The sequence below is a fragment of the Zalophus californianus genome, chromosome 17 (genome assembly GCF_009762305.2).
Source record: "Zalophus californianus isolate mZalCal1 chromosome 17, mZalCal1.pri.v2, whole genome shotgun sequence".
Lineage (NCBI taxonomy): Eukaryota > Metazoa > Chordata > Mammalia > Carnivora > Otariidae > Zalophus > Zalophus californianus.
In genome coordinates, this window is record NC_045611.1 from 17,323,413 (window position 1) to 17,343,314 (window position 19,902).

A 19,902-nucleotide genomic window follows, 5' to 3' on the forward strand; every position below is an offset into this window, starting at 1 on the left:
CAGGGCAGAGCAAGAGGGAGAAAGAGTCTGAGGCAAACTCCACACTGAGCGCTGAGCCCAACCCGGGGCCCAATTCCATGACCGTGTGACCATGACCTGTGCCAAAATCAAGAGTCAGATGCCTAACCTACTGAGCCACCCAGGTACCCCTGGCAATGCTACCTCTTAAATACCTCTTACAGTCATTCATTTCTCTCCATTTCTATGGCCACTGCATTGATCCAAGCCATTGTGATCTCTCAGATGACTGCTTCTTAACTGATCTCCCTCCTTCTGCTCTTACCCAACCGATTCCTCACAATACATCCAGATAGATATTCCTAAAACGTAGATCTGATCATACCTCTCTCCTTCTTAAAACCTTCCAATGGCTTCTCATTGCCCTCAGAATAAAGTTCAAAATCCTGAACACCACACTCTGCCCTCACCCACACTGAACCTTATTCAAAAACACTATGCTTTTTCTGTGTCAGTTCCTTCATACATGCTATTCTCTCTGCCTATGTTAGTCAGTCTTCTCTCACTCTTCAACTAATAAATTCTTATTCAGCCTTGAGGGCTCAGTATAAATGTCGTTTCCACCAAAAAGCCACTAAGTGTGTGGTAATTGGTTACAGGAGCAAGAGGAAATGAATGTACATGGGATATGGGAGATAAGGGACCAAGCACAAAAGACAGGGAAAGGAATCACCAGGATTTAAAGGTGAAGGGAGGGGCGCCTGGGTGGCTCAGTCGTTAAGCGTCTGCCTTCGGCTCAGGTCATGATGCTGGGGTCCCGGAATCGAGCCCCACATGGGCTCCCTGCTCGGCGGGAAGCCTGCTTCTCCCTCTCCCACGCCCCCTGCTTGTGTTCCCTCCCTTGCTGTGTCTCTCTCTGTCAAATAAATAAATAAAATCTTTAAAAATGAATAAATAAATAAAAACAGAAAAATAAAGGTAAAGGGAGATCCCAGGAGGTCTGCTGTGCAAGAAATAACTAGTCCAGGGCGCCTGGGTGGCTCAGTCGTTAAGCGTCTACCTTTGGCTCAGGTCATGATCCCAGGGTCCTGGGATCGAGTCCCACATCGGGCTCCCTGCTCGGCGGGAAGCCTGCTTCTTCCTCTGACCCTCTCCCCTGCTTGTGTTCCTGCTCTCGCTGTCTCTCTCTCTCTGTCAAACAAATAAATAAAATCTTTAAAAAAAAAAAAAAAGAATGAACGAACTAGTCCAGATTAGAGAAGACTCAGGGAGAGATGTCCCCAAGAAGATCAAATCAATAGAATATTGAGTGTATTCAAATACATTGAAAGGAGACTTAAACAACTGGGAGAGAATTAGTCCTGGGCTCGATCCCAGGACCCGGAGATCGTGACCTAAGCTGAAGGCAGACACTTAACCATCTGAGCCACCCAGGTGCCCTATAAGCAGTTTTAGAAAAAAAATACTGTTTTAGAAAAATGGCAAGAGAATGAATTTCTGTGAAAAAGAAGTTCATTAAGGTTTCATCTCCAAATCTAACCTCCTCAATCTCCACAAAGGCAGAGATTAGTCACAATCAGGTCTTACAGTCAAATGCTCAAGACCCTGACCCGAAGGAAACTGGATACCAAAGTAAAAGAAACATTTTATTTCTTACCACCTGCTCCTTCCAGAATGCCCCGGACTACTGCCTGAACACCACTGGGTCTCATTAACCTTTCAGAGAGCAGCTGCCCACATAGACGCCGAAGCCAAGCTGGGGCCCGACACCTAACTTGTGTCTTCTCATCGGTGCAGGACTGAAAAAGGAAGGAAAAGACATGAATTCAGTGTCAGTGAAATAGATAGATGTGTAGAAGTCATTAAAATATGTAAATATATACTGAGTCATACTGACAATTAACAGTATGATAAACAGACTTAGGAGAGCGGCATTTTTTTCCAAAAAGAAACCTCCTTCAGCATCACTTCTAAGAAAGTAGAGATACCATGAAACTTCAAGTGAAATATCAAGTGAAATTTCAAACCCAGAAATAGACAAACACATAGGGGAATAAAGTATAGATTTTAGAAACACAAAGTAGATGTAACCAATCTCTGAAGTCCTTCCAATCAAATCTAGCTTCCATACAAGAGTCCTATGAACATTAGTCACCACTAAGAGTACAGGTCGTGACAGTAAGAGGGCATGCTAGTCCTTGCCTCCATGGTCTCAGCTACTGTGACTCCTTGGGGCACAGCCGTTTCAAAAAAGAGCCGAATTTCTTCAAGCACTCCTTTTTGAGAGCTTTGTGGAGCCACCATGAACAAAAGAGACTTGAGGTCTCTTGTTTTGGGTCTAGAATGCGAACTATGTTGCTGTTAATCGTGGTATGTAACTATGTGAACATAACAATTAGTGACAGAAACATTTAATCCTAACTAGCCTGTCCTCTCTCTTTTATTTAAGGAGGACTAATAATTACCACTTATTGAGGGGGTTATAATTTGCCAGGCACTGTGCTAAATAACTCTCACGTAATCTCAAAACGGACTTGCAGGAGTTACTATCCTATCATTAAGGAAACTGAGGGATGGAAAGGTTTACTAATTCACATAACTGCATGCTGGGGTGTGCTGACCTCCAGAGCCTCTGCTTTTCACCATGCTCTTAATAATGCATTGATTTAATCTGGCAAACTGTGGAGACATCCAGAGAAGTGGAGTGTGAGGCCAGAGGGGCTCCATGGGAGGCTACAGTAATATTCTAGAGATGAGCTGAAAATGACTTAATCTAGGAGATATATTTGTACCCAGCTTCAGCTGGTCCTTGTACCTGACTTACCACTAATTCCTTTGGCCCCTCACTCTTCACTCAGCTATAGTCATAACTAAAGGTAGATACTATAAGCAAGTAGGTAACTCCATCTACATCAAATTAAAACATTCAGATAAATAATTATTTTTAAGGAAAAAAGGAACTATCTTATACCTAGCAGAATATATACTATTGTGTTTTCAAACAAAGGAGATAAAAATAGTCCCAGTGATAGACCTAATATTAATGTCTTGACTATATATATTCCATTCAAAGAATAAGATGTCTAAATATTTCTGCCAGAAGAATGTATTGTCAAACAGCCAAATTTTAGTATTAAAAAAAAGGAGTTCCAGTTTCAGAATGAATAAAATATATTTTCAATAAAATTGCCATATTCTAGTTAAATTTAAAAAATGAACAGGGCGCCTGGGTGGCTCAGTTGGTTGGGCGACTGCCTTCGGCTCAGGTCATGATCCTGGAGTCCCGGGATCAAGTCCCGCATCAGGCTCCCTGCTCGGCGGGGAGTCTGCTTCTCCCTCTGACCCTCTTCCCTCTCATGCTCTCCCTCTCTCATTCTCTCTCTCTCTCAAATAAATAAAATCTTTAAAAAAATAAAAAATAGATAAATAATGAACAAAAATTCAAAATAAACAAATAAAATGGCCATATTCTTGGAAAAAGTGGCCATCATTCCATTAACAGAAAAATCCTTAAAAATTATCCTGACAGGGGGTGCCTGGGTGGCTCAGTCATTAAGCGTCTGCCTTCGGCTCAGGTCATGATCCCGGTCCTGGGATCAAGCCCCGCGTTGGGCTCCCAGCTCAGTGGGAAAGCCTGCTTCTCCCTCTCCCACTCCCCCTGTTTGTGTTCCCTCTCACTGTCTCTGCCTGTCAAATAAATAAATAAAATCTTTAAAAAAAAAAAAAATTACCCTAACGGTCAGGGTGCCTGGCTGGCTCAGTTGTTAGAGCATTCAACTCTTGATCTTGGGGTTGTAGTTTCAAGCCCCACGCTGGGTGTAGAGATTATTTAAAAATAAAATCTTGGAAAAAAAAATTATCCTAAGGGTCAGTGTAACTTAGTTTTACAAATAATCGAAGACTCAACTAGATTATCAAATTTCCCAGGAAAAGACAACACCCTGCACATTATCATTAATGATTCACCCACAAGAGTCCCCAGGCCTGAATACCTGGGGTGGTCCTCCCTGGAGGATAAGTAATTCTCGGACTGCTAATGGTTGATACACTTGATCCAAGATGTCTCTCAAGGCCTCCCTAGATAGTGTTCTTTCCTCTTCTGTTAAAACCTAAAAGAAACATGTACTTGGCTTTAGCAGGCAATAGAAGGTAATGTTTACAATGCTGTACAAAAACACTGATGAGAGGACAGGAGAGCAGGCTTCTTTCTCCTCTTGACTCTCTTCCACATGGAGGAAGTATTAAGACTAAAACGCTCCTGGCCTCTTCTGTATCCCCTCACTCACTTCTGGGCAGGAGATCTAAGGCACTTACCTTATTGGTGAGTTTGGAATAAACTTACTTACTGGTGAGTGTTGGCACAACTTGGCTCGTTCCTCTTCTATGTCTTGGGAGCAAGTGCATGTTCTGCTCTGCTCTTCCTTGCTGTAGATTTTACAGAGGCATATCCCCTGTCACGGGGGGAGCAGAAGGTGCTATAGTTTTCCAGCACTCCTTAAAACTGGGTGAGTAGTAAGCGTGTGTAGCTCTGGAATGCAGTTAGGAAACCCAACTGTCTCCATCAATAAGCTATATCCCCAACTTTGCACTTAGGAGCAATAGAGATGACATTTTGAGTCTTCATCTCACTTAATTGGTTAGCTTTTAACTCATTCAGAAGCTGGGCAGCAAAGAGGGGTGCTATTTGTTGGGTCCCCTTGAACCTCAACAGTACCGTTCCCCTCAGTAACTCAGTAAAGCAGTCAGGATTGTGCCCATTACCATTTAGCAATGTGAAGCACATGCACTGCTTAGCGCAGCTCATAATGCTGGGACTTGCCCAGCTGCAAAACATGCACCCTCTGTGTTTCCCCTTCTGTCAACTTCTCTTGCCTTTCTACTTGGTCCTTTCTCTGTGCTTCCCTTTTCTCCCTCCTGCTCGACACTCTAGGGCACTGCTTAGGTAATAGTAATAAGACCTGTGAACCCAGAACCCTCCTATCTCAGAGAACTGGAGGCAGTAGGCACGGATAGAAATGCCAAAACTCACACCCTGTAGTAAAGAGCACAGTGCCCTGCTCCCCATAACATGATGCCCCTGGGGGAGCTGACAATTTCATGTCACTGCTCGGATGATAGGAGCTTTTAGACAAATGTTTGTGAACATACGCAGGAAAGAAAATAGAAAAGAGAGCAAACAGAAAAGACACAAGATTGCAGGGTGACACAGAGAGGTGACAGAGAAATGAGGTGGGTGGGCATTATGGATCTGGCTGCAAGGGCTAAGGAATTAGCCCACATCCAAGACACACTGACCTTCGATACATTTATATCTTAACTTCTGGCCAGGCTCCTATGCTGAGGCTGGCGGCCTTCTCATGAGGGACTAGTAGTCCCTGCTACGCTGAGGAAGAGGTAAACACACATTGAGTGTGTGTGTGTCTTTGTGAATGTGTATATATTTGTCTCTTCAGTTCATGTCTTATGCTTCTGTAGCCTCCACAGCACCTTTACAATCCAGGTACTCAAATCCTTACTATGTCAGCAAAAAAACAGGCCAATACCCCTAACAGCTAATAATAACAACGAACACTGATTGAATTATGCAGTGTACCCAGTGCTTTACCTACTTCATTTCATTTAATCTTCCCAAGAACTTAATGAAGGAGAGATGAATAGTTTAAAACTAATATTAGTAGTAATTACTTTTTGATGAGCACTACTGGGGATTGGGCTAGGTACTTTACACACATTATCCTTAATCCTCACAACCACTTTCCAAGGCAGGTATCATTATACACATTTTATTAAAAAAGAAACAGAGGCAAAAAAAAAAAAAGAGAGAGAGAGAAAGAAAGAAAAGAAACAGACTCAAAGAGCCTGCAATAGTTGTCACAAAATGACAAGAAGAAACAGGCGAAATGGACTCTCTAAGCGTGCTAAGGACGAGCATCTAATAAATGAAGCTCCAGCCATCTAAAAAGATTCATTTGGCCACTAGATATGCTTTGGCATTCAAGAGGAATTCTAGGTCTTTCCAACAACCCTTTTCCAAAGAACCAAGAGCCATCTTTTATAACCACACATACAAATATATACACATTCACAAAGACACACACACACACTCAATGTGTGTTTACCTCTTCCTCAGGCTTTAGTGGTTTTCTCTTGGTTGGACAGAATCCCAGCTGGCACAGACCTGCAGCAATATCCCCAAAATGGCGGCAGAAAATCAAGCTCCCCAGAGATGTGTGACGTGCAACATTTAGAAGAACCCTGCAACTGCTGTACAGTCTCTGGGTTGCATGAGGAGGAGCATCGAGACACACCACATCCTGAACGATGGCCCCAAACTCAGTTCTGCATCTCAAAGGGACTCCAACTCCAGGCATGAGATAGGGGCAGACACCCAAGGTGACTACAAACTGCAAGGCTGACTGGACAGTCTTCTGCTGGGAGATACTAAGTGTATCCGGGCTCAGGGCAGGAGCAGCTTCTGGAGTCCTCAGGTTGGGTTTGCCTGGATTGAAATCAGCTGCAAGGTGGATCATGGTTTCCTTCAAGCACAACAGCAACAACAAGGCTTGAGAGGTAAAAGTCCAGGTGACATCCACAGAGTTTTGTGGCCATTCTGCCTTATTAGCAATTTCATCCCTTAGGAATTTGAGTTTCTTCCAGTGAGGATCCTTCAGCAATTTGTCCTCCAAAGCAGACAGGTTAGAATTTAAAGTAACCAACAGGACATCATGTTTTGTGATCTGTAGTGAACCTGAGTCTGATTCTTTTGAAGGAAAAAAAAAAAAAGGATCACATACATGGGAAACAAACTGTACTTCGCTCTGTGTGGAATGCCTTCCCCACTCCAGCTCATCCTCGGGGGCCTGGCCCAGATGTCATTGCCCCCTGGAAAGCCTCCCCCAGTTGTGCCATCCAAGCATAGCCAGAAATCAAGACCACATTTTCTGCCTTCCCAAAGTACTCTGGGATGTAGTTAGAATGATGTACCTAACACATTATACTTCATCTAGTTTGTTTCTATTTCCCATGTGTTCTGAGGGCAGAGGCCATGTCTAGTCATCTTACTGGGCCTGAATTGTAGCCAGAACTGAAAAATAAAAGGCTGAATATTTACCACAGAAGATTCATTCAAACTGTTCTAGGTGCCAGGGATAAAGCACTGAACAAAACAAAGTCTCTTCCCTCATGGGACTGTATCACAAAATACAGTCCTAGGTTCAGAGGGATTCATTTAATCACCTTTCCCCGACAAAATACCTATTTTCAATTCCTACCCCCGACCCTTCCTAAAATGGTCTTTTCTGCCCTCTACTGGTGAAGGAGCCTTAAATGCTCACAACAACTCCCTCCTTGAAACACACCCATCTCTCAAGGGCCTCAAGGGCCTCAAGGGCCTAAAGGGCCATCCCACCTACTGCCGGTTCCTTCTCCACCAGGGCTTCTCCTGAGTTCTGCACTCTCTTCCTCGAAGATCTTCTCCAGGCCCATGTCTTTAAAAACCACCTATAAGCTACCAACTACAAAATTTGTATCCCCAGCCCATGTTGACCCTCTAAGTATCAGGATAAGTAAAAAGAAAATCACATTATAGCAATTGTTAAAACCAGAGAGACAGAGAAAATCTTGGAAGCAGACAGAAAAATATGAAGCACTATATACGAGGGATGATGCTGTGAATGACTGTGAACTTATGAACAATGACTGCTAAAAGATGGTAGAAAAGCATCTTTAAAATAGTGTGGGGCACCTGGGTGACTCAGTCAAGTGTCCAACTCTTGATTTTGGCTCAGGTCATGATCTCAGGGTCGTCATCTCAGGGTCGTGAAAAGGAGCCCCATGTCGGGCCCCTCACTGGGTATGGAGCCTGCTTAAGGTTCTCTCTCCACCAGGGCGCCTGGGTGGCTCCATTAGTTAAGCAACAGACTCTTGGTTTTGGCTCAGGTCATGATCTCAGGGTGGTGAGATCGAGCCCTGCATCAGGCTCCATGCTCAGCATGTAGTCCACTTGGCCCTCTCTCTCTGCCCCTTCCACCGCCCTCTCTCTCTCTCTCAAATAAATAATAAAACCGTAAAAAAAAAAAAAAAAGATTCTCTCTCTCCCTTTGCCCCTCCCCCACTGCTTACGACACTTTCTCAAAAAAATTTAAAAAATGTCAACTTGGAATTCTAGATCTAGTAAAAATAACCTTCAAAAATGAAAATAAAGACGTTTCAGATCAAGGAAAACCAAGAGAACTGTCAGCAGGCCTGCACTACAAACAAATGGTAAAGCAAATTCTTCAAGCTGAAGGAAAATAATACTAGATGGAAACTGGGATCTTCAGGAAGGAATGAAGAACCTCAGAAATAGTAAATATGTAGGTAAATATAAAAGACGAATTTTTCTCTTAATTTCTTCAAATACATATATGTCTAAGGCAAAATCTATAAAATGGGATTTATAACTTCTATAGATATAATAAACATGAAAATCATAGTAGCATAGAGGCGCTTGGGTGGCTCAGTTGGTTAAGTGTCTACCTTCAGCTCAGGTCATGATCTCTGGGTCCTGGGATCGAGCCTCACGCCCAGCTCTCTGCTCAACGGGGAGTTTGGTTCTCCCTCTCACTTTCCCTCTCCCTCTGTGCTCTCTCTCTCTCTCTCTCAAATATATAAATCTTTAAAAAAAAATCATAGCATAAAGCCCAAGTTGGGGTATGGGAGCTATAAAATGACCCTTAGGGGCACCTGGGTGGCTCAGCTGGTTAGGCTTTCGGCTCAGGTCATGATCCCGAACATCTATCATACGCTACCTTTTGTGTAAGAAAGGAAACAAATATAAAATACATTATTTGCTTTATTGTCCAAAAGGCAGTGAAAGAACAAATTAAAAAGTAAAATGAGTTATGTACAGAGAGAACAGTGGGGAAGAGCTAGGGACAAATTTATCCAGTTTTAGAGTTTTTGTTTTGGAACCCTATATATGTTTTTCATAGTTAAAAAAAATTAAATAAAAATTTTTTTCAAAATAATTCCTAAAAATCAAAAATATACAAATGGATCTAATAACTTTGTACTTCGGCTCAGGTCATGATCCCGGGGCCCTGGGATGGAGGCCCACATCAGACTCTCTGCTCAGCGGGGAGCCTGCTTCTCCCTCTCCCTCTTCATTCTCCCTGCCTGTGCTCTCCTGCTCTCTGTCAAATAAATAAATAGAATCTTTAAAAAAATAAATAAAATAAAATGACCCTTAGAGTTGCAAGGTTCATAACTGTTATGTGAGGTAGTATCAATATTAATTCTAATTAAAAATTAGAAAAATTGAGGACGTGTATTGTGATTCCAGGACAACTACTAAAAATACAATGCAAAATGGAGGGTTACGGTTAGAAAACCATAATAAAATGCTGACAATGTAAATGAATACAAGAAGTAACACACTTCAAAACTGAACTTAAAACACCTTCTAAGAAACAAATTAGAAAGGATTAAAATGGAATGATAACTAAACGAGTGCTCAGCAGGGGCGCCTGCCTTCGGCTCAGGTCATGGTCCCAGGGTCCTGGGATCGAGCCCCACATCAGGCTCCCTGCTCGATGGGAAGCCTGCTTCTCTCTCTCCCACTCCCCCTGCTTGCGTTCCCTCTCTCGTGTTCTCTGTCAAGTAAATAAAAATAAAATCTTTAACAAAAATAAGAGTGCTCAGCAGTGCATTACTTATAATAATGTAAAATGAGAAATATACATTCAGTAACAGGAGATTGGATGAGTAAATAACTGTCTACCTGTACCTAACATACTATATGTAAGTGTAGTATTTTATTATTTATTATCTCTTCACCAACTAGAATAAAAGCTGTTTGAGGACAGGAATGTTGCTCTGTTTTGTTCATTGTTGTATTCTCCTTGCCTGGAACAAGGCCTGTCAGATAATGTAGTATTTGTTAGAAATAGGTAGTAGTTGAATGAATGAATAATGGAATATTTGTCGCCATTAAGTTATGTCAAGGGGCGCCTGGCTGGCTCAGTTGGGATAGCATCTGACTCTTGATCTTGGGGGTGGTAAGTTTGAGCCCCACATTTAAAAATACAAAAGTTTCATTGAATATCATTTAACGACATGTTCATTAAATACATTCTAAAGTGAATAGAGGGGTGGGACACCTGGGTGGCTCAGTGGGTTAAGTATCTGCCTCCAGCTCAGGTCATGGTCCCAGGGTCCTGGGATCAAGTCCCATGTTGAGCTCCTTGCTCAGCAGGGAGCCTGTTTCTCCCTCTGTCTGCTGCTCCCCCTGTTTGTGCACTTTCTCTCTCTCTGTCAAACAAATAAATAAAATCTTTAAAAAAAAAATAAAGTGAACAGTGTATGAAATACTATATGAGCAAAAGATATGAACACTTTACAGAAAAAGAAATGCAAATGACTTCTAAACATAAAAATATGATCAACCTTGCTCGTAACAGAAAAGTAAATTAAAACTATACTGAAATAACACTTCCCATTTATCAACTGGCTAAAATCCAAAAGTTTTATAACACATTATGTGGCAAGGTTTTGGGAAATCACGCACTGTCATACATTGCTGGAAGAAACGAAAATGGTAACATTCTTGAAGAGAGCAATTTGGCAATATCTAGCAAAATTACATACGTATTTAACGTTTGGCCCAGCAATCCCACTTTTTAGGAATCTATCCTACAGATAAGTACACAGGCAAAAATGCAAAATGACACATACACAAGGCTATTCATTGTAGTGCTTCTTGTATTTACAAAACACCTGAGGGGCGCCTGGGTGGCTCAGTCGTTAAGCGTCTGCCTTCCGCTCAGGTCATGATCCCAGGGTCCTCGGATCGAGCCCCATGTCGGGCTCCCTGCTCTGCGGGAAGCCTCCTTCTCCCTCTCCCACTCCCCCTGCTTGTGTTTCCTCTCTCACTGTGTCTCTCTCTGTCAAATAAATAAAATCTTTAAAACAAAACAAAACACTTGAGAAAACCCATATGTCCATTAAAAGAGAACTAATAAACAATAGTATATCCAGATAATGGCATGCTTGTAAAAGAGGAAAATTGCTGTGAACCCCTATGTAGTAATCTCTAAGACATATTAAATATTAAAAGTAAGGTATAAAAGAATGTCTACCATATGCTACCTTTTGTGTAAGAAAGGAAACAAATATAAAATACATTTGCTTTTATTGTCCAAAAGGCAGTGAAAGAACAAATTAAAAAGTAAAATGAGTTATGTACAGAGAGAAGAGAACAGTGGGAAGGAACTAGGGACAAAGTTATCCAGTTTTAGAGTTTTTGTTTTGGAACCCTATATATGTTTTTCATAGTTAAAAAAATTAAAATTTTTTTTCAAAATAATTCCTAAAAATCAAAAACATACAAATGGATCTAATAACTCTGGTACTTTACGTCCAAGCTTGTCAAACTACGATCTGCAGATTAAATCTGGCCACCACGTTTTCCATAAAGTTTTATTGGAACATAGTCATGCCCATTTATTTATATATTATCTATGGCTGCTTTCAAGCCACAACAGCAGAACTGAGTAATTGTAACAACTATATGGGTCACAAAGCCCAAAATATATACTGTCTGCTCCTTTACAGAAAAAGTATGCAGACTCCTGCTCTATACCAAGTTAGCAGCATAAATGCAGAGAATTATTTCAAGTGACTTGAAATATAGAACTTTAGGAGCACCTGGGTGGCTCAGTTGGTAGAGTGTGTGACTCTTGATCTCGGGGTTGTGAGTTCAGGCCCCACACTGGGTACAGAGATTACTTAAAAATAAAATCCTTGGGCGCCTGGGTGGCTCAGTTGGTTAAGCGACTGCCTTTGGCTCGGGTCATGATCCTGGAGTCCCGGGATCGAGTCCCACATCGGGCTCCCTGCTCAGCGGGGAGTCTGCTTCTCCCTCTGACTCTCTTCCGTCTCGTGCTCTCTCTCTCTCATTCTCTCTCTCTCAAATAAATAAATAAAATCTTTAAAAAAATAAAAATAAAAATAAAATCCTTAAAAAAAAATAGAACTTTATACATCCTGAGGACAACAAACAAACAAAAATCCCCTAAAATAAGTAGGTTTGTTGATGATGGTGATATAGGATTTGTTATTTTAAAATATTATATGCATGTGGGTGAATGTGTTAAGCATACTTATAGATGTGTGTGTGTATATATGTGTGTATATATATATATATGAAATAAGTGTCATTAATTTCATTGGAACCAGTATTTTCAGATAAAAGAAATACAAATATAAAAATATAAAATACAGAAGAATGGCTACGTGGACAAATATGTGATAAAGAAAGAATCTTGGTCATGGCATATGGGTTTTCACTATAAAATTCTGTCTGCTTTTCTGTAAGACTGAAAATTTTCATAATGAAATGTTAGGAAAAATTTAAACTCCATCATATTTCATTTTAATTGGGATATCAGTAAGAACTGTGGATTTATGTTTTGTTTTCTGAAAATCCACATATTTTGTACCTCTAGTAATTGAAAAAGTCTGTAAGCAATGACACCAGGGACAGTGAATATGCCTAGTGTCCATAGTATAGTCTGTAAATACCACTTCTCCCTAGGGGCACCTGGGTGGCTCGGTAGGTTGAGCGTCTGACTCGTGATTTCATCTCAGGGTTGTAGGATCAAGCCCTGCGTTGGGCTCTGCACTGAGTGTGGAGGCTGCTTGAGAGTCTCTCTGCCTCTCTGCCCTCCCGCCCCCACCCACTCATGCTCTCTCACTCTCTCTCAAATAAATAAATAAATACCACTTCTCCTTAAAGACAGCAGTTTTCAAGAATAGGGCAAGAAATGTGTAAGATGAGTCTGGGACATCTTGTCATGCCTGAAAGCAAAAAGGCTATCAAAGACTACTAGGGTCTCCCTGCTCAGCGGGGAGCCTGTTTCTCCCTCTACCTGCTGCTCCCCTGCTTGTGCTCTCTCACTCTCTCTCTCTCAAATAAATAAAACCTTAAAAAAAAAAAAAAAAAGACTACTAGAGTCATGTCAAGGAGCCCAAGAGCCAATTTGGAGTGGCTCCCACAAGCCACAAGGGCGACAATTTGAGTATCAAGAATAATGAGTACAGGGGGCACCTGGGTGGCTCAGTCATTAAGCGTCTGCCTTGGGCTCAGGTCATGATCCCAGGGTCCTGGGATCGAGCCCCGCATCGGGCTCCCTGCTCAGCGGGAAGCCTGCTTCTCCCTCTCCCTCTCCCCCTGCTTGTGTTCCCTCTCTCACTGTCTCTCTCTCTGTCATATAAATAAATAAAATCTTAAAAAAAAAAATGAGTACAATTTTTGAAACATATCCTATACACAAAAAAATCTATTAGCTCATAATAAAACAAAGAAATTACTTCACTGGTTACGTTTGAAGATTAAGACACTATCATTCTGAAAACTGATCAATAAAGGAACACTACGAACCTGTTATTAAAATATGTACATGTATATACACATATAGAAAATGGTCTCTAAGGTTATACTTCAAAGTATTAAGTGATGACCTCTGGGTGGGAGGGATATGGGTGATTTTTCTTTTTTAATTATATTTAAAAGATTTTTCTAGAGTGAATATGTATAGTTTCTGTACTTAAAAGTTATTTTAAGGTTATAAAACGGCATATAGTCTATCCATTTTTATCAAAAAGAAAAATATTTCCCAAAATGCAATCTCCAGATAGTGGAGATTAAGGTCATTTTATTTTTCTTCTCTTAGTTTCCTCTGTTTTTAAAAACTTTACAATAAGGAATATCAACTACTTCTATAGAGAAAAAGGAACATAACACTACTTGTTAAGAATAATGAGAATCATCAGAGTAAGAATTTTTCAGTACTTCTCTAAGACCAATCAGGGCAAGTGTTTTGATTCAGTAGCATGAGTATCTGGTTCCTTTAGCTAGTATGTACCTAAAAAGGAAAGGAGTGCTCTGCTAACTTGTCACCACTAACCATTAAGATCACTAAACAACCTCTAAGTGACTTCCTGCGACTTTATAAGATCTTTGAACCCAAACATGAGACACAAAGAAAACGATTTAAAACAAAAGCTATTAGCTGTTTTTCAAGAGCCCCTTAATAAAGTAGTCTTCTCTGCCCTCTACTGGTGATAAATAAAATCTACCTGAAAATAACAAAGGAATCCCTGAAGGCTGTTTTCAAAATGGGGTATAAGGACTCATGTTTTGACAGGTTTCAGATCCTCAGGCAGCCTGCAAGTTCAAAACTATTTTCATATTAATACTCGGCCACTCTTTGCCTTTTACGGTCTCATTCTCTCATGAGTGTACCAACTATGAAAAGTTCATTGAGTTCAGATTCCACATCCCAACTAACCTTTTAAGAAATTACCTCTTGTTCAGATTCAGTACAGTATGAAAAAATATTCACAATTATCTGAAAAGGCAGTTGAGTTCTTCCTTTTCCAACTACATATCTGAGTCTAGATTTTCTTCATCTATTTCAATCAAAACAACCTATCATGACAGACTAAACAGAGAAGCAAATATGAAAATCCAGCTGTCTTCTAATAAGCCAGATGCTAAAGAGATTTGCAAAAACCAAAACAATGCCACTCTTCCTGATAAGTTAGCTCTTGATCACTACACTACACGATGCAGCCTTAAAGTGCTACTCTATGTACCTAAAACCACCCCTCTCACACTTCAGGAAATGCTGCCCTTACGGACAGCATTATTTAATCTTCCCAATTTAAATGCCTATGCTTTGTGACATTTAAAAGCAGACTTTACAGTTTGTGTGGCACTTTTTATTATGTTCAAAGTGCAAAGCAATATGGCATGCAAAAATAAGTGTGGTACAGCTTATTTACAAATTATCAAAATTTCCGGCCTCTTCCCAACAATGTAATTCAAATTTAATGACAGAGTTCAGTGACTCTATATATAGTATAGAAACTTACAGTTAGGAAAACTGTTGCTGAGATGGTCTCCATTTCTTACAAATAAAACTTCACTAAAATGGCAAGCCCCTGGGGCACCTGGGTAACTCAGTCAGTTAAGCGTCCAACTCCTGATTTCAGCTCAGGTCATGATCTCAGGGTCATGGAATTGCGCCCCGCATTGGGCTCTGTGCAGAGCCTACTTGAGATTCTCTCTCTCCTCCTCCCTCTGCCCCTCTTCACCCCTCGAAATAATAAATCTTTAAAAAAAAATTTGACAAAACCCTTCCAAACGCTGCTTAGCACATTTCCTAACAACAGAGGTGGAGATACTATTAATTGCCCCATGATGAAGAATAGAAATGGAAGGCAGAGGAAGAGAAAAAGCTTAACGAGGCAGAACATTTCATGGCTCAAAAGTGAAAGATCACTGGGATCCTCCTTCCTTTCCATCTATGTAATTCCTACTGAGACTGAATTCCTCTTCCTCTTGTAGACTTCCACGGCTCCACTCCTGACTCCTCCTCTATCCAATTGCTCTCTGTACCATCCTTTCACCACGGGCATTATCCCACCACGTTGAATCTCTCTTGGTCTATATGCATAGTACCATCTCCCCAAACAGACAAGATACTTGGGAGCATACGTGTTTATGTAATTTTGCTTCTCCAATAGCAGTTAAGGTCAGGCTACTATATACAAATGACTCCCAGTGAATATTACCTCAAAGGGAGTCAATTTAAAGCAAATAAAAATAGTTTAATCCACCTGGATGTAATTTTAACCAGTACTTTCATCTGCACTCCTCAATACCCTCAGTCCATCGGGGACATCTGAATACTCATCATGCACAGATTTTTTTTAACACCCTCAGCAGCTGGTATGATAAAAGGAAAGAGCAGGCAGATGCACACAATATATAATACACTGTGCAAAATTGTATCATTTTACCACAGTACATATTTTTTTCAAATAGGAATGCTTGAATTCCTGTTTGTTAAATGAGTACATATGTATGTATGCAACTCCACCACAGACTCTTCAAGATTTAGAGAGGGTCTTTTTTTTTTTTTTAAGATTTTATTTATTTGTCAGAAAGAGAGAGAGAGGGCACAAGCAGGGGGAGCAGCAGGCAGAGGGAGAGGGAGAAGCAGGCTCCCCGCTGAGCCAAGAGCCCCATGTGGGGCTCGATCCCAGGACCCTGAGATCATGACCTGAGCCAGCCCACTGAGCCACCCAGGCGCCCCTAGAGAGGGTCTTCTATAAATGTGCTTTGTGACACATGATTACTTCCAGATTTTTCTGTTCATTTAACCTCATCCTCAGTCATTTCTAGTTGAGTTGCTAGACAAGTGACCTCTCAATTAGCAAGATAAAACTATGTTTTGCAGTTTACTTCTTCATTGGGGCAAAGTAGTATAGTTATCATATTATAATGGAAGACACCTGAGTTCAAATCCTGGCTCTATCAAAAAAAAAGGTATCCAAAATATATAAAGAACTTATACAACTCAACACCCAAAAAACAAGGCAGAAGACATGAACAAACATTTCTCCAAAAAAGACATCCAGGGACGCCTGGCTGGCTCAGTTGGAAGAGTTAAGTGTTGAATCATGCCTGATCTCGGGGATGTGAGTTTGGGCCCTACGTTGGGGGTAGACATTACTAAAAAAGTTAAATAGGGGCACGTGGGTGGCTCAGTCGTTAAGCATCTGCCTTCAGCTCAGGTCATGGTCCCGGGGTCCTGGGATGGAGCCCTGCATCGGGCTCCCTGCTCCGCAGGAAGCCTGCTTCTCCCTCTCCCACTCCCCCTGCTTGTGTTCCCTCTTTCACTGTGTCTCTCTCTGTCAAAAAATAAAGAAATAAATAAACTTAAATAAACTTAAAAAAAAAAGATATCCAGGGTGCCAGGGTGGCTCAGATCATGATCCCAGGGTCCTAGGATCGAGTCCCGAATTAGGCTCCCTGCTCAGCAGAGAGTCTGCTTCTCCCTCTGCCTCTGGCCTCCCCTCTGCTTGTGCTCTCTCTCAAAATAAATAAATAAAATCTTTAAGAAAAAAAAAGATATCTAGATGGCCAACAGACACACAGAAAGATACTCAACATCACTCATCATCAGGGAAATGCAGATCAAAACTACAGTAAGCTATCACTTCACACCTGTCACAATGGCTAAAATAAAAAACACAAGAAAGAACAAGTGTTGGTGAGGATGCCAAGAGAAAGGAACCCTTGTGCACTGTTGGTGGGAATGCAAACTGGTACAGCCACTATAGAACTAAACAGTACGAAGTTTCCTCAAAACATTAAAAATAGAACTACTCTACAATCCAATAATCACACTACTGGGTATTTACCCAAAGAATACGAAAACACTAATTCAAAAGGATCTAAGCACCCCTATGTTTAATGCAGCATTATTTACAATAGCCAAATTATGGGAGCAGCCCAAGTGTTGTCCATCAATAAATGAATGGATAAAGAAGATGTGGGAGTGTGTGTGTGTGAATATTATTCAATCATAAAAAAGAATGAAATCTTGCCATGTGCAATATGGAGGGAGGTAGAGAGTATAATGCTAAGCAAAATAAGTCAGAGATAGAGAAATACCATATGATTTCACTCATATGTGGAATTTAAGAAAGAAACAAACGAAAAACACAAGCAAAGGAGAGAGGGAGGGAGGGAGGGAGAGGGGGAGAGGGAGAGGGAGGGAGGGAGGGAGGGAGGGAGAGAGGGAGAGAGAGAGAGAGAGAGAGAGAGAGAGAGAGAGAGAGAGAGAGAGAGAGAGAAAGAGAGAGAGAGAGAGAGAGACAAACCAAGAAACAGGCTCTTAGCTATAGATAACAAACTGATGGTTACCAGAGGGGAGGTGGGTGGAGGGATGGGTGATATAAGTGATGGGGATTAAGGAGTGCACTTGTGATGATCACCAGGTGGTGTATGCATATGAATCACTATATTGTACACCTGAAACTAATGTCACTGTATATTAACTATACTGGAACTTAAAAAAAATAAATTAAAAAACATCCGGGGGTGCCTGGATGGCTCAGTTGGTTAAGCGTCTGCCTTCAGCTCAGGTCATGATCCCAGAGTGGGATGGAGCCCCGTTGGGCTTCCTGCTCAGCCGGGAGTCCGCTTCTCCCTCTTCCTCTCCCTCCAGCTTGTTCCTTCTCTCTCGCGCTCTCTCTCTCTCAAATAAATTATTTAAAAAAAAACAACCAAAAAAACCCCATCCTGGCTATGGCTGTTTGGCTAAGTGGACAGAGCATGCCACTCTTGATCTTGGGGTGGTGAGTTCAAGTACCACATTGCGTTTAGAGCCTACTTAAAAAATTAAAAAATATCCTGGTTCCGGGTGCCTGAGCGGCTCAGTCGGCTGGGCGTCTGCCGCTGGTTCGAGCGGTGATCCCAGGGTCCTGGGATCAAGCCCGGCATCAAGCTCCCTGTTCGGCCGGGAGTCTGCTTCTACCTCTCACTCTCCCTCTGTGCTCTCTAATAAATGAAATCTTAAAAAAAAAAAAAAAAAAAAAATCCTGGCTCTACCACTTACTAGACTGACATACCAACTTCCAATGTACCTGAGCCTTGGTTCCTCATATGTAAAATGAAATACAAATAATACCTATCTCATGGAATTGTCGTGAGGATTAAATAATATACATGTAAACAGCATACTATTGGGCCTGATACTTAGTAGGCACTCAATTACGATTATTAATGACTTCTTTTCACTTCTCCCAGATATGGTACAATGCTTGCGGGAGTTTTTGCATTTGGAGGGCGGGTATCTCAAAATCACTTGGAACATCACTTCATGGCCCTTCATGTACCTTACCCTGCTCACCCTACAAACCTCTTCCTGCACTTTATACAGTCCTATCTCTTAATGTCCTTTCTCAAAGCTTCAGATAACATCAGAGGCTCCATACTGAATAATTTGCGTTGGTTTGAGAATGGAGTTCGGCGGACCTCGGTTCTGGGTCTGTGTTCTGCCCCGAATTTGACCACATGATCTGGGGCAGGTTACTTAATCTCTTCAGTGAGCCTTAAGCGTCCTCAGGTGTAAAAGGAGACTGCAAGGCTCAACCACTGCCACGGTCCCTTCAGATTCTCAAATGGGAAGATCTTGTTAACTCACCACAAAAGATTAAAAGTGACTGTAAATCCCTCCCACAGACTGTATATCCCTAAATACTCTCCCGAAGCCCAGCTCAAACGCCACTGCTTCCTTTTTCTCTACGCCTCGGAATTCTGGACAAATCTCCAGCGTCCACATTAGACCCTGCGCACTCAAAAGGTTGGACCTCACTTTCCGCGTCAGGAGCGCCTACCCTTTTGGAAGCTCTTGCCGCAGTCCCGACCTCAGAGGGTGAGAGTAAGGACTGAATAGAACCATGTACCCAGGGCGCTTAACAGTGAGTGCCTGGCACAAGGTAAGCGCTCAAGAGACGTCGGTTACCATCAGTATTCAGCGGATCCCATACCCTTCCTGAGCTTCGGCTTCCTCAAGTAAAATGAGGCTGGACCGACAATGCCCAAAGCCCCCAGGACCGGGGCGGGGCAGCCTCAGAGCTGGGGGTCCCAAGGAGGGCCTGAGGGGCGCACACTACGCAGGGCAGGGTAGCCCGGGAAGACTGGCGGCCCTGAGAGTGCAGCCCGGCGCAGAGATCCGTCCTCTCACCTCCCGGGCTCAGCAGCAGCTTCAGCGCTTCCAAAATGCTCTCCAGACCGCACGTTTCCAGAGCCTCGCCGCCCGCAGCCTGTTGGGGGGCCGCCATGATTGGAGTGGAATGCGCCACTGGGGACCTACTCAAGCCGCTCGGCGGACCGGAATCGCCGCCATATTGAATGTGGCGGAAGGTCAGAGGGGCGGGGCCTGTGGGGCGGGGCCGACTCGTGGGGTTGGGCGTTTCACAAATATTGTCTCAGGCCGCTTTTACTCCCCTGAGGGAAAAAAACAGCTAACACAGCCTGCCTACACGCACAATTTCAGAAATTCAGTATGATTAACCACTAAATAAAGAATAAGGAACAGAGAGGTA

The 19,902-nt window shown here is 42.1% G+C and overlaps 1 protein-coding gene across 1 annotated transcript in view; it reads right to left on the minus strand.

The window, feature by feature from the left end:
* TANGO6 (transport and golgi organization 6 homolog) overlaps positions 1–19,674 on the minus strand; it is a 196,195-nt gene extending 176,521 nt beyond the window's left edge. Inside the window, exons 1-4 of the mRNA XM_027618723.2 lie at positions 19,542–19,674; positions 6,078–6,718; positions 3,951–4,067; positions 1,616–1,757 (exon numbers count right to left, since the gene is read on the minus strand). Of these exons, the coding sequence (XP_027474524.2) occupies positions 1,616–1,757; positions 3,951–4,067; positions 6,078–6,718; positions 19,542–19,638 (997 nt within the window). The 5' untranslated portion in view covers positions 19,639–19,674. The remainder of the gene's footprint in view (positions 1–1,615; positions 1,758–3,950; positions 4,068–6,077; positions 6,719–19,541) is intronic.
* Between the last annotated feature and the right edge of the window lie 228 nt (positions 19,675–19,902).